The 13050-nt window shown below is 49.0% G+C and overlaps 1 protein-coding gene across 2 annotated transcripts in view; it reads right to left on the reverse strand.

The window, feature by feature from the left end:
- Rgs10 (regulator of G protein signaling 10) overlaps positions 1-10516 on the reverse strand; it is a 38924-nt gene extending 28408 nt beyond the window's left edge. The window contains exon 1 of one of the 2 annotated variants that reach the window (XM_047553264.1): positions 10353-10516. In XM_047553264.1, coding sequence (XP_047409220.1) covers positions 10353-10401 — 49 coding nt within the window. In that variant the 5' untranslated portion in view covers positions 10402-10516. Of the gene's footprint in view, positions 1-4879; positions 5025-10352 lie in introns of those variants that run through there. The other variant, XM_047553265.1, reaches the window with a different exon arrangement.
- Positions 10517-13050: the final 2534 nt, after the last annotated feature.

Genomic DNA, 13050 nt, shown 5'->3' on the forward strand with positions numbered 1-13050 from the left:
AGCAAAGTACTTTAAAGAATTAATGAAAGAGTCTTATAAATATGAATTGCTGCAAATGGTTAGGGGATCATTCCACTAAAAATCTTTTTGTGGGCTGGGGAGATAGCTCAGCTGGTAGAGTGCTTGCCTCGCAAGCACAAGGCCCTGAGTTTGATCCCCCAGTACTGCCAAAAAAAAATCTTTTTGTAGCGGGGCTTGGTGGCACACACATGTCATCCCAGAGACTCGAGAGGCTGAAGCAAGAGGATCTCAAGTTCAAGACCAGCCTTGGTAATTTAGCAAGGCCCTAAGCAACTTAGTGAAACCCTGTCTCAAAATAAAAAAATAAAAAGGGCTTAGGATGTGGCTCAGTGGTTAAGTGCTCCTGGGTTCAATCCCCAATACCAAAAAAAAAAAAAAAACTTTATGTAGAAAATTCACATCAAAACACACTGGACTTAATAAGAGCAGCTTCAAAGATACTTGATGTTCTATTTGGATGAAAAACATATGCATTACCTGCTTAATCCACTAAGACTCTACCTCCAAGCACCTTGGGCTGAATAAAATAAAACCTAACTACAAATCCAGCCGGGACCGTGTTTCAATGTTCATTGGTGATGGAATACATAAGAGAGGAATCCATTATGTGGGACAAATCCATTCCTCTAATAAGAGAACTCACTGAACCACATCACCAAATGGACTTGATGGTTTTCTAAAGTGCCCCATCCAGCACGTGGATATGAAATGAGTTCCCTGCTTTCTTTGTCCCTGGCTGGGATGGCAAGCTCCTAAACACAATTTCTTCCCAAAGGCCAAATTTAAGAAATGTCCACATCAGACTTCATTCTGCCAAGCATTCCATGAACTCACTCTTCTGCTCTTCACCCGGAGAACACAGTCTGGTGGCTCACTCACTTCCTCAGCAGATCCTCTCTTAAGTAAATACACCAGACACACAGGATACTGTCCCAGGAACAGCCTCGGGCTGCTGCTGCCATTGCAAACCACCCTGGAGCTGCAGAGTTCTGGACTTTGGTCTGAAAGGATTCTAAAACCCTGAGCATTCTTTTCTGCAAGAGTCCAAACCACGGGGGTTTTCACTGCCCTGCTATCTTGCGTATCAATGTACGTGTGGATTCCCACTTGGCCTGTAGGGTGCCAGCAGAGCTAAGACAGCTGGCCCCACTGCCCACAATGGCTGACCACCACATTTATACAGATTCTAATCAATTTTGCATATTAGGTTTCTACATCAGCTTTCATTTGAACAAAAATTTTATAACTCAAAACCCACGAATTTGGTCTCACTCCTCACAGACTGGGAATCAAAAGTCCAGAGGGGAAACGTGACCGGTCCCAGGGGACCCAGCTAAGGAATCGCGGGAAGGAACCAGCACTGAGAGCTCCAGCTAAAGGCAGCTGTCCCCAGCGGGATCACCACCATGGGGCCCCAGGGTCCCTTGGAACGTAGAAAACAGATGGGCCCTTTATTTTGCTCCCTCCTGAGCTCCCATTCCTGCATCAAGAGTAAGGAAATGACACTTATAGCTGAGACCATTTTGGAGGAGTACGGAATTTTTAGGGATGACATAGAAAGCACACCAATGGGAAGCTTCTCTCAGTAGCCATGGTTACTGGTTTCCTGGCTTTGTCACCCTGGAAAAAGTCCTTCTGGTCTTCTACCCACTTTCTGCCCCAGAGTTGCCCATAGAAGTCTTACACTCGCTAATTCTCATGTTTTCACTTGCCCCAGAAATATTAGTTTGAATTTTTTCCGAGACTTCCAGGCTGACTCTCAAGTTTGAAGAAGGCTTTTGGCTATGTTCCCTCCCCTTCAAATCCTCCTTGATTGCTATCCTGTAGACAGATCTTGATAGAGCCACATTTGCAAAGGCCACTCACTTCTTGGCATCTGTATTTAGTCTGTTTTTGTTACTGTAATGAAATATCTGTGGCAGGTTACTTTATAAAGAAAAGAGGTTTGCTTGGGCTCATAGTTCTGGAGGTACAAGGTTGAGAGGGCTGCCCCTGGTGATGCCCTTTTTTGCCAGCAGAGTCCTGAGAAGTTGGGGAAACCACAAGGCAAGAGACAGGAAGCACATGTGTATATCTTCTAGTCTCTTTCCCTCTTCTTATAAAGCCACAAGGATTCAATCCCGGGGGCTCCACCCTGCTGCCCTTATCTAACCCTAACCACCTCCCAAAGGCCCCACCTCTAAATACCATAGTCCAGGAAGTTTTCCACCTTCTTTATTTTTTTCTTTTGTGGGTACTGGGGATTCAACTCAGGGGTACTTTATCACTGAGCCACATCCCCAGCCCTTTTTATTTATTTATTTATTTTATTTTGAGACAAGGTCTCACTAAGTTGCTTAGGGCCTCACTAAATTGCTGAGGCTGGCCTTGAACTTGCCATCCTCCTGCCTCAGCCTCCTGAGTTGCTGGGTGACAGGTGTGTGCCACTGTGCCCAGCTGTTTCCACCTTCTTATGACATCCCAATGGGGACTGCATTTCAACAAATGAACTCTGAGGTACACATTCCAAATCAAGGGTCTCTCTCTTTCAAGTCACTATCCCTAACCTCAGTCCACTCCATCGGCACTGCTCTAGTGATCACCCTGAACCTGGGGCCACTTCTGTCCCTCAGAGTCCACTGCTCAGACTTCCTCTATTTTCAGAAGTGCACCAAGTCAGGGATTCCTAAGCTTCCCGGGTTCACTTTAAAGGTTATGTTCAGTCCAGCGATGTACAGGAGAAATAAAGAACCTTCCTCAACAGCAAGCAGGTGAATTCTGAACTTAGCACTAAAACAACAGCAAGATTTCACTGCTCCCCAATTCCTGGCCCTCAGATCCAGGAAGTTCCAGTACTCTTTTACCCTTTTTCATTGACAAAAATTTGCACTTGGGTGGATTAGTCAAGAAAGCAGGTTTGGAATATATAGGTGGAGAAAACATCAGCCGTGTTCTCTTAGATCCCTCGTGCTAATGATGAGCCGTTGGTCACAACATTTGTTTTCATTAGTCCTCCTCCGTTTATTTTTTTAAGTCCATTTGTAAAACATTTTGCAATGAACAAGTTTTGGGGTTTTTTGAGTTTTTGTTTTAGGTCTCAGGCTCTTTAAAGCACTTCAGATCTTCAAAGTTTTGCATGTCAAATACTAATTTTTCAGTAAATTTATCTTCAGATTAATCTATCATCAGCTGATAACACTTAAAGCCTGGAAGTTGTTAACCATGTGTCAGGTTCTGCTTTGAACTTTTTACCTGCGTCAAATCATTCAGTTCTTCCAAAAATACTCAGGAGGTTAACAGTATCGCCACTTCACAAATGAAGAACCTGAGGCACAGGAATTTGCAAGGGTCACCCAGCTAGGAAATGGGAACTCATGCTCCAAAGCCAGGCAGCCAGTCCCAGGGTACCTGCTCCTTCCCCCTGGGCTCCATTACTTTATCTGCCATTTTTTTGAGGCACTAGGAATTAAACCAAGAACCTTGCACATATATTAGGTAAGTGCTCTACCACTGACCTATACCCCTTTTTAATTTTATTTTTAACTTCATTTTGAAACAGGGTCTTGCCAAGTTGCCCAGGTTTCCCTGGAACTTGAGATCCTCCTATGCTCCTGCCTCAGCCTCCCTAGGAACAAATTATAATAAAGTGCACCAGTGTGCCTGGCCATTTTTGGTTTTGATTTCTGATCTTCACACTGGGAAAGGCCAGAAAGCAATGCCCTCAAGAGGCTAATAACAACTACACTGGGGAAAAGACAGAAAACGGGGTCCAATTCTGGTCTTATGAGACCAGAGTGGAATCCTCTAGCACACAAACACAATGTACATATGTTTTCCCTTTACATTTATGCTGTTCTCTGTGGTTTGACTTTGGTAAAAGCCATTTTTTTCAAAGACTAGGGTGGCGTCACTGCCTGGACAAGTTACTTGCAGCCTATTTTGTAATGCATTATTTACAGATGCTATGATGTCACATCTGAGACTTTCTCCAGATATTAATTCCCTAGAAATCCATACTCGAAAGGCATCTGCAACACTCAGCAGCTGAATGCTTCCAGTTTGGATTTCTGCTATTAACCTGCACATTTTCCCCAAGTCAAGTATTTTAGTAAGATCTCAATATCCAGCTTCCTCAATAGGCAACTTACATTCTCAAAGGATCTGTCCTAAATATCTCCTAAATTCACAGATTAAAGAAAACAAAGTAAACATTCAAGTGGAGGAGAAAGGCAGAGCTGTTAACCCTCAATTCCAAAGTGGTTTGGTACAACACACACGGTCCCGTGCCTTCAAATACTCTCTACTTTGAAAGGAAGTTTCAAGGCAAGTACACACTCCACAAAACTAATTTTAAAACCTCACATCACCTATACCACATCAAACACAGTATATTGAAATTAAATCATCCCAATTTAGAATCAGAGAGTCATTTGTTATAGCTGGTGATCTCCTGAAGCCTCCACCGAAACTGGGTCATGGAAACACTTTATCTAAATATGACTTAAGTGTTTATCACACCAGTATCTAGCTTCTGAGAACTACCTTAGAGACAGGCAATACCCTGGAGGGGAGACTGAACTGCAGTTAGCAGAAAATAATAATCAAAGTGAAAAAGCTTTCAAATAATCCGAACAGCCAGCGTCCACGGCAGGGGTAGCAGAGCAGGCTGCAGAGAGTGGGCTCTGCTCAGAACAGGCAGCCTGGTACTTAGGTGCTTGGGCCTCAAAGTCAAGTGCTCACACCACCCTTCAGAGATCACCCGTGCACCTGTGTCTGCAAGCACACCCTGCCCAGCCTCCCCCCGCCCAGGGCCAGGGCCAGGGCCAAGGCCACGGGCAGGCTGAGAACACCTCCCGAAGGGGCAGGGGCTGTTCCTTACACTCCATGCTCTGGGGTCCACCCGAGAAGTTCCACGCAGACCAAAACTCCACTGTCTTCTCAGAGCCGCTTTGTGACAAAGGCAGGGGCACCCTGAGTCCAAATAAAAACCCAGCCTCAACATCCTCTTTTGAGCGGACCAAACAACAGATGGCCACTGGTTTCCAGTATCCACCAGAGGGAAGGAAACAAGAATGCCGAACTGCTACGTGCAGCCTCCCAAGAATCCCCACCTTCCAGGCAGAGGCCAGAAACCAGAAAATGACCCTATCCTGCGACTGAAAATGCAGACCCGGCATTGATTTTCTTCTCTTCCCAGAAACCCCCACGCCTCCTCTGGGGCCTGACATAAATGCATAAATGTACCCTCACCCCCCACTCCACTTCCTTCTCCTTGCTGTGGCCTCCAGTCAAGACGAGTGACACGGAGGTTGGTGCTGTGGCTCAGTGATACACATGAGGCCCTGGCTTCAACCACCAGCACCAAAAAGAAAAGAAGAAAGAAAAAGGAATTTAATTAAAAAAAAAAAAAAGACAAGGTAAGTGCTTTTTCCCCCTCTAGAACCAGAAAGGTAGACCACACATTTCTTAAGAGCAAGAGCTATATCTACCTCAGGGTCAGCCTGGTACCTTGCACTCATGTATATAATTTATAAATGATCAATATTTTCCAAGGAATGAGCAAGACTGGGCACCAAGAGGAAGATGATAGCTAATAAAAACAGCCGGTGCTTCCTGAGCATTTACCATATGTAACCCTACAAACTTTGTGATACTTGGAGGTTGATCCCACCGTTGACCCCATTTTACAGAAAAGGAAACTGAGGCACCATAAGGTGAAATAACTTGACACCAAGAAACAAGCAAGGAAGTGGAGGAGCTGGGTTTCCACCCCAGCTCCAACCACCCCAGCATGGCTGATTGCAGAGCCAGGAAAGGAGAGGCAGTACCCCTTCAGTCACGGAACTCACCATGAATTGAGAAGATGTGACCAGGAGTTCCAAGATGGAAGGGGAGGGGGAGAGAAAAATCATCACCTTATGGAGATGATCCTTCTCTAAATTATTTTAACAAGGTGACTGAATGGCGGAATGCACCTGGACTTCCATCGAGTATCCTGGCCTGCCCCTTCTGAAATGGGTGGCTCTGGAAACTCCAAGCCCCTTAGTGGCCTCTGCAGTGCTGCAGGAGCTCCTGTGCTGTCAGGTGCATAGGACAGGGAGGTGACCAGTCCTGGAGCAGGGAGACCCGGGTTTGGGGACAGGACAGAGGACATCTTTGGGTGACAAAGGCACAAAAGTAGGATTGTCCAGTCCCCCCCAGGGACAGGGTGGAGAGTGGGGAAAACAGGGCTAGGAGGGAAGGCTGGCCAGAATGGGGGTCCAAGCAGAGGGTCAACAAGGCTCCCTCAGCACTTAGCAGGCCCTCCGGAGATGGAAACTGGCCTGGAAGGGAAATTTGTCCCTGGAAGTCTGTAGCAGACCGTTCTGCTCCAGCAGACACCTCCTGACAGCTCTTATCAAGGGGCTGCTGCTGTTGCCCGCCTGGGCCCCTGCTCCCACAGCCACCCTGGAGCTTCTGAGTGGACAGCTATCTGGGGGAAGCACAAGACACTCATGAGAGTAAATTTAGCACAGTTCAAACAGCAAGTTCCCAGAGCCCAGGGTCAGGGGGCCAAAGGGATTACTCAGCCTGGAGAGAGAAGGGGCTTATGCACCAGGAAGCTCTGGAGAATGGCCACGCCATTCCTGCCTAGGTGTCCATGTTTTCTACCAGTGAGAAAAGGGAACATATGATCAAATACTGATCCAAAGTAGCCAGTAAAGCACCATGACCACTCCTGGGGCTGCAGACTGCTCTCCGCGGGGTCGGAGCTGATTCTACGGACTCTGCTGGCTCCTGCGCTGACCTCACCTGGACAAAATATCACCCTCATCCTGACCTTGCTCTCCCTGAACCCCCGGCCCAGACAGTATGGTTCTCCAGGGAAATTTCCCCAGCTGCCAAGAGGCTCCACTGCTGAGTTGTTAGAACAAAGACATTAAATTGCTACAAAGACTGTCCTCTTTAAATAAAAACTTAAGCCCAGCAATAAATCTGAAACTGTTCCCAAGGGTTTAACAGGATAATGTAGAACAGGCCTGGGTGGCCTGCCTGGCAGGCTGGGAATTCCCCTGACAGGTCCCCTGGCTGTGTGGTGACTTCGGCTTTGCTCCTCAGGTGGGCATAACCAGTTATCAACAGTACAAAGTGTTATGAGGGGCAGGGCAAGTGGACAGAATCTGGTGAGGGGTCCTCATGTTTCAGTGGCTTAAAAAATCAACTGGGATGCTTGCTAAAAAAGTAGCCTACTCTCCCTGCCTCGCACCAGTCGCCAAGATTGGACTGGGAAGTCTCGGAAGTTGACTTTTACCAAGACCCCTCCATCCCTACCCAGTTGGTGGAACACACTTTGAGAAACCTCTGAAGAGAGACTAAGGGAATTCCCCTTTGAGTCTTGGAAGTAGGAGCTAGGACCTCAAAATTCTCTACTTAAAAATATCGTGTCTAATAAGACTTTGCTGAGCCAGGTATGGTGGCACATGCCTGTAATCCCAGCCACTCAGGAGGCTGAGGCAGGAGGATGGCAAGTTCAAAGCCAGCCCTCAGCAACTTAGCAAGGTCCTAAGCGAGACCCTGACACAAAATACAAAATAAAAAGGGCTGAGGATGTGGTTCCATGGTAAAGCACTCCCAGGTTCAATTCCTAGTACCAAAAAAAAAAAAAAAAAAAAGAAAAGAAAAGAAAAGAAAAGGACTTTGCCAAAAACCAAGAAAAGTCTAACTAAAAATGCTTGGGAGGCAGGACTACAGCCAGGTCCACATCAGGGGTTCTGCAGGGGTGGATCCAACTTTTGTGGAGCGTGAGCTTATACAATTCAGAGAGCCTCTGTAAGAAAAGCAATTCAAAATTACCCCCAAAAATCAGTACAGGGTCCACAGGCCACTTGGCTGGCTTCCCCTACCTCCTGCAGGTCCTCATTCCTGCTTTCTCACTCGGCTTTTTTTCCTGATGTTGGGGGGTGGCCAAACTGGAGGGGCCCCTGTTCTTTCCCATGAGTGAGGCTGACTTTAAACCTAAACTTCTAGGGAAATCAAGCACTCGGAGGCCAGGTATCCAGGTCAACCCACGATGGCTAGCTGCTGACCCTTCTATCATCAACTTACCCACACTTCATCGGGCTTAAAATCTGCTGCCCTAGAGCAGGTATGCTCCCCTGATGTTGCTAAACCTGCCCTCAGTCTTTCTGGGGTGCAAACTGGCCACACACAAAACACCCTGAATCCACATATCTCCCATGATTCCATAGTTCTATTCCCGAGTCTTCAACCCAAATGCCATCGGAATCAATGAGCAACCCATGCAGCAGCTCATTTATAACAGGAAAAGAGAAAAGACAGAAGCTCAAAACTGTGACACTTTTATCATGTTCACGTCCCAGCACTGTCCCCGGGGCTTCACATGTTTTAGTGTATATAATCCCCCAACTCTATGAAATCCACTTTACTTTACAGATAAGGAAAATGACCCAGAAGTGTGCTGGTATATCAACTCTCCAAGGAGGGGGGGGAAAAAGCCTTAATTTTTAGCATTTAGTTATTTCAATAATGTAAATGTCCCACCACAGCTAATTTCAAGTTACCTGAGGTTTAGCAATTGGTTCCCAAATTTTCTGAATATTTAGCAATTGGCTCTCGAAAGCCAGTTTCAGCTGGTTCCAGCCTATCATTGAAATTGAAGCATAGGTCCAGCGACTTAGATCAATGTTGATGAATGACAGTTGGGTTGGAAAGAGAAGTTTCACTTTGAAATTGAGGCTCTGACCACCACTCCACCGACCTGTGCTGACAATAGGGAATGGCTACCATCAACGCCCACAAGGGAACCCTTAGGCTCACAAGCAACATAGAAAAGCTTCACTAATGGAGCACTTAGAATGTGCTGGGCAACAATGTGAGATCTTTACAATAACTCTGAAGCCCATTTGGTGGTTGTTGTTTTCTGTACTGAGGATTTAACCCTGGGGTGCTTTACCACTGAGCTACATCCCCAGTCCTTTTTAATTTTGAGACAGGGTCTCACTAAGTTGCTGAGAGTCTTACTAAATTCTGAGGCTGACCTAGAACTTGTAATCCTCCTGTCTCAGCCTCCTCAGTCATTGGGATTACAGGTATGCACCACCACCCTTGGCTAAGAAATCCATTTTTATTAAGGTCACCCTAAATACTAATTGCAGTGATCTGCATGATTTGGTGGGGGGTGGTGCAGGTTCCACATAAATGCTTAAAGAGAGGGGCAGCTCTGATTATTTCTATCTTGCAGCTTCTTATTCTGCACAGAGGCTGCACAGCTATTAATTGGTGGGGGTGGGCGTGGGATCCCAACCCTGTCGGGATTCCATGTCTTATCTCTTAACTACAATGTTAGGTAAAAAGAGGAAACCGACCAACATGTACAGACTCTCAGCAGTATGCAGAAGTGAACCTGGAAATGGACGAGCAGGAAAGCCTGTGAACTCTGAACTCAGAGTCGGACAATTCTGGGTTTGGAAGATTCTCCATTGCCCAAGTGTGAAGTGAGGTACATTACCTAACACTCCTGGCTTCAGTTCCCCTCTCACGGGGCTGTTCTAAGGGTAAAAAGAGAAGCCACAGAAGGTAGTGGACATAGCCTCTGGGAGTCCTGGCTATTGATATGAACCAAAAGAATAAAAGGACTGAATCAGGGGCATGGTTTCATCTCCACGGTGCATTCTTTATTTTAATTTACCAAGTTGCCCCAAATTGTGGCTTAGGCTGGTCCAGAGTGATGGCCAAGGTGAACCCTTTGCCATGTCAGAATTTCGCTGGCGTGAACCACACAGGTGTACACAGGTGTACCTGCTCCATCCTGGTGTTCGACCATCGTTCGTGGCCCCGCTTTTTGGTTCCGAGTTGCAGAACCGCAAGTCCCGGCCGGGCTGCCGAGAGGTATGCGTGAGGTCCAGCCTCGCCGCCTCCGGGCGCGCGGGCACCCTTCCCACCAACGCCCGCAGCGGAGGCGGAGAACTCCACAAAGAAGGGAAGCCGCCCGCGTTCTGCTTTCGGAATCTGGATCCCACACCGCCTCCGAAGTTTGGGGGTGTTTTGGATCTCCTTTTTCTCCCAGACCATCACTAAAAAGAAAACTGCTGTTGTTCCCCTTTCGGCCAAACTTCCTCCCCGGGGCGTCTCTCGAGGCTCAGCGCTCCCGCAGCGGCTGGGACCGCGGGGCGCGAGTCCCAGCAGAGAGAAGTGGCGGGTCGGCCGGGGCTCCCGTCGGGGCGGCACCGCCAAGCCGCGCCCGAGTCCAAGACAGAGGGAGGGATGCCCAGCGGGCAGCGCCGGCTCGGCCGGTTGCTCGCGGTCCCTCCCCGCGCCGCCACCCCAGCCCCCCGGCCCCGGGAGCCGCTTACCTGACGGCGGCCGCTTCCTGCTCAGCCGGCTCACAGCGCGGTTGAACATCGCCGCGGGCGCCCGGGGGAGGAAGGAGGAGCAGCCCGGCCGCGCGGCGGCTGAGCCCGAGCAAGGCGGGGAGGAGGGCGAGGAGGAGGAGCCCGCCCAGCGCCGCCCCGGCGCGCCCGGCCCCCGCCCGCCGCCCTCCTCTCTGCTAGGCGCCGCGTGGCGCGCTCCGTGCGCCCTTCCTGCCCGCGCCCGCCCGGGCCCTGCTCCCGCCCCCAGGTGCCAGGAGCCGGCGGGACCACCCAGGTGACCGAGGCCGGCGCCTGGGATGGGGTGCACACGCCCGGAGGGAACTCGCGCCGCCCGGGGCTCAGGAACCCTGCCAAGGCCGTTAGCGCATCCCAGGGCCCCTGACCGCGCGGCGGGGCACGCCTGAGATGCCACCCCTCCGGGTTTCCAGCGCCCTCATCCATCCCGGGCACCCGCCCTCTCCTTGCAGCCCCGGAGAAACTGGCTGACAAACGGGGTCACGTCCCAGATCACCGGGAAGCCGGGGCCTCGCAGTTCTGCGAAGTACGTGCGCGACCTGGCCGGGGGCCTTGGCCTCCACCCCGGGGATGCCGGGTCTCCCTCTCCGCGCGCCCCGGCCTGCCCGCCGCCAGACTCTGTGGGTGTCGGGCCGCCCCACGCCCCAAATGAGGGCTAGACGTCACCGGGGCCTCGGCCGCGGTGCCCACGCGGAGCCAGCCGAGCTGCCGCGGGTGGGCGCCCTCTCCCGGGCCGCGCTGCGCGGGCGCCAAAACTTAAGCATCTTCTGCTCTTGGTTTTGAGACTCCAGGGGCAGACCTCAGGGAATTCTGCAGGAACCCCTGGGGTTCGAGCACATCTCTAACTTTGGGGACACTTGGAGCAGGGCCTTTGCGCCGGACGAATGGAATCGCTCAGGTCCCCCCCACACCCCCGGGCTCTCCGCCCAAGCTCCTCTCCCTCGACTGGTCACCTGCTCACCGCAGCCTCTATGCTCAATTATTTTCTCATTTCTTCTACAAAATTGCCCAAGAGGAGGTGTCATTAGCCCCATTTTCTTGAACATTTGGTTTGCAAGGAATTGTCTTTTTGGCGAGTTTTATTTTTCTCCTTGTGTATCTGGCTTTGTCTCTAAATTGGTCTTTATTTTTAGCTGTACTAATTGCTATTTTTCTAAACCGTTCCCCAGTCGTCCCCCCACCCCCATTCTTTTGCAGTATTTTCACTAGTTGGCACTTTCTTTTATATCTTCTATTCTGAGCTTCCCATTCTGCTCATTTTTCCTCCCCACCCCATCCCACAATCCCAATCACTCCAGCTAGGTCCTCTCTGGTTTCTTCTGTTTGTCCCTGTTTGTCCCTTCTCTCAAGTTGTTTTCCTGAGGATTAGGCAGCACCGTTGCCTCCTAGGCTGGTGGTACAGGATTTCCAACCTTGTGAGGTTTCCAGTTGCAACTCAGAGCCCACAATGATGGTGGACAGGGTTAGAATCTAACTGAGAAACTGGGCTTTACAAACACTTTCTTCTACCCCAGCTCCGTGGCTCATGCCCATAGTCTTGGTGACTTGGTAGGCTGAGGCAGGAGATAGCAAGTTCCAAGCCAGCCACAGTAACTTAGCCAGGCCCTAAGTAATTTAATAAGACTGTCTCAAAGTTTAAAAATTAAAAAAAAATTTAAAAGGGCTGAGCACGTGGATCAGTGGTTAAGTGTCCCTACATAAACCATAGTACCAAAACAAAACATGCTTGCTTCTGTTGTTGGAGGACTCCAGAAACAAGTTTCACTGCATTGAAATAATGCTTAACTATAGGCCTGCCTTTTGTAAGAGTAGGATCTTAAGTGCCGGCAGAGTTTCAGATCCAAATGAGATCACTGTACTCTCATAGCAATAACAGAATTTGTGCGGCATAGCTCTGGAGAAAACTTCCCCAGAGACCAAATCACAAGTAATTCTAACACAGGAAATAAGGAGACTGGCACTGGGGTAGAAGTTTGGCACAACCAGCCACATGTTATGCTAGTTGCCACGTACACCCCACAGTATTCAACAACCTAGGCCTAGGACCTGTCCCTCTTGAGCTAAGAACCCCAGACCCCTTCCTACATAAAGGGAAAATATAATAGCTTCAAATCACTTTTACCATTCTATTAGCTTATCAGATAAGTACAAAAGTAAAGAACCATGGTTAAAGTTTAATGTACATGGCTTAAATTGTTTTGGGGTACTGAAACACTGTCCTCATGAAATTGCTCTAAAGACCTGTTTTAAGGGTCTAAAAATTCAAAAGCCAGTTTTCAACGTGTAGTGTGCAGACGACCAAGTATAAAGGATAAAGCCTCGTGGCTCCCAAAGCTCATCAAACACACGCACACGAAGGTGCCTGGAGTTTGCATTTGGATTGAAGGTGCGCACCATCCAAGCAGCAGCACCCCGCAAGTCCAGCCCCACTCTCTGCAGCTTAGTCCGGCCTTCACTAGCAAACAATGGCAGCCAGTTTGGACCAGAGGACATGCAGTTCAATCCCCTTTCTCACCCTACTGGTCTTTCCTTTGGTTCAGTGACCTTCAGATCAGACAAGAAGCAGGAGCCTTGGATGTCTTCAGATAAAGCAGAATTTCAGAGGGATCATCCACCTTAGAGGCCAGTATGTTTCATTCTACTCACACACTTTAAAAACTTGGTA

The sequence above is a fragment of the Sciurus carolinensis genome, chromosome 5 (genome assembly GCF_902686445.1).
Source record: "Sciurus carolinensis chromosome 5, mSciCar1.2, whole genome shotgun sequence".
NCBI lineage: Eukaryota > Metazoa > Chordata > Mammalia > Rodentia > Sciuridae > Sciurus > Sciurus carolinensis.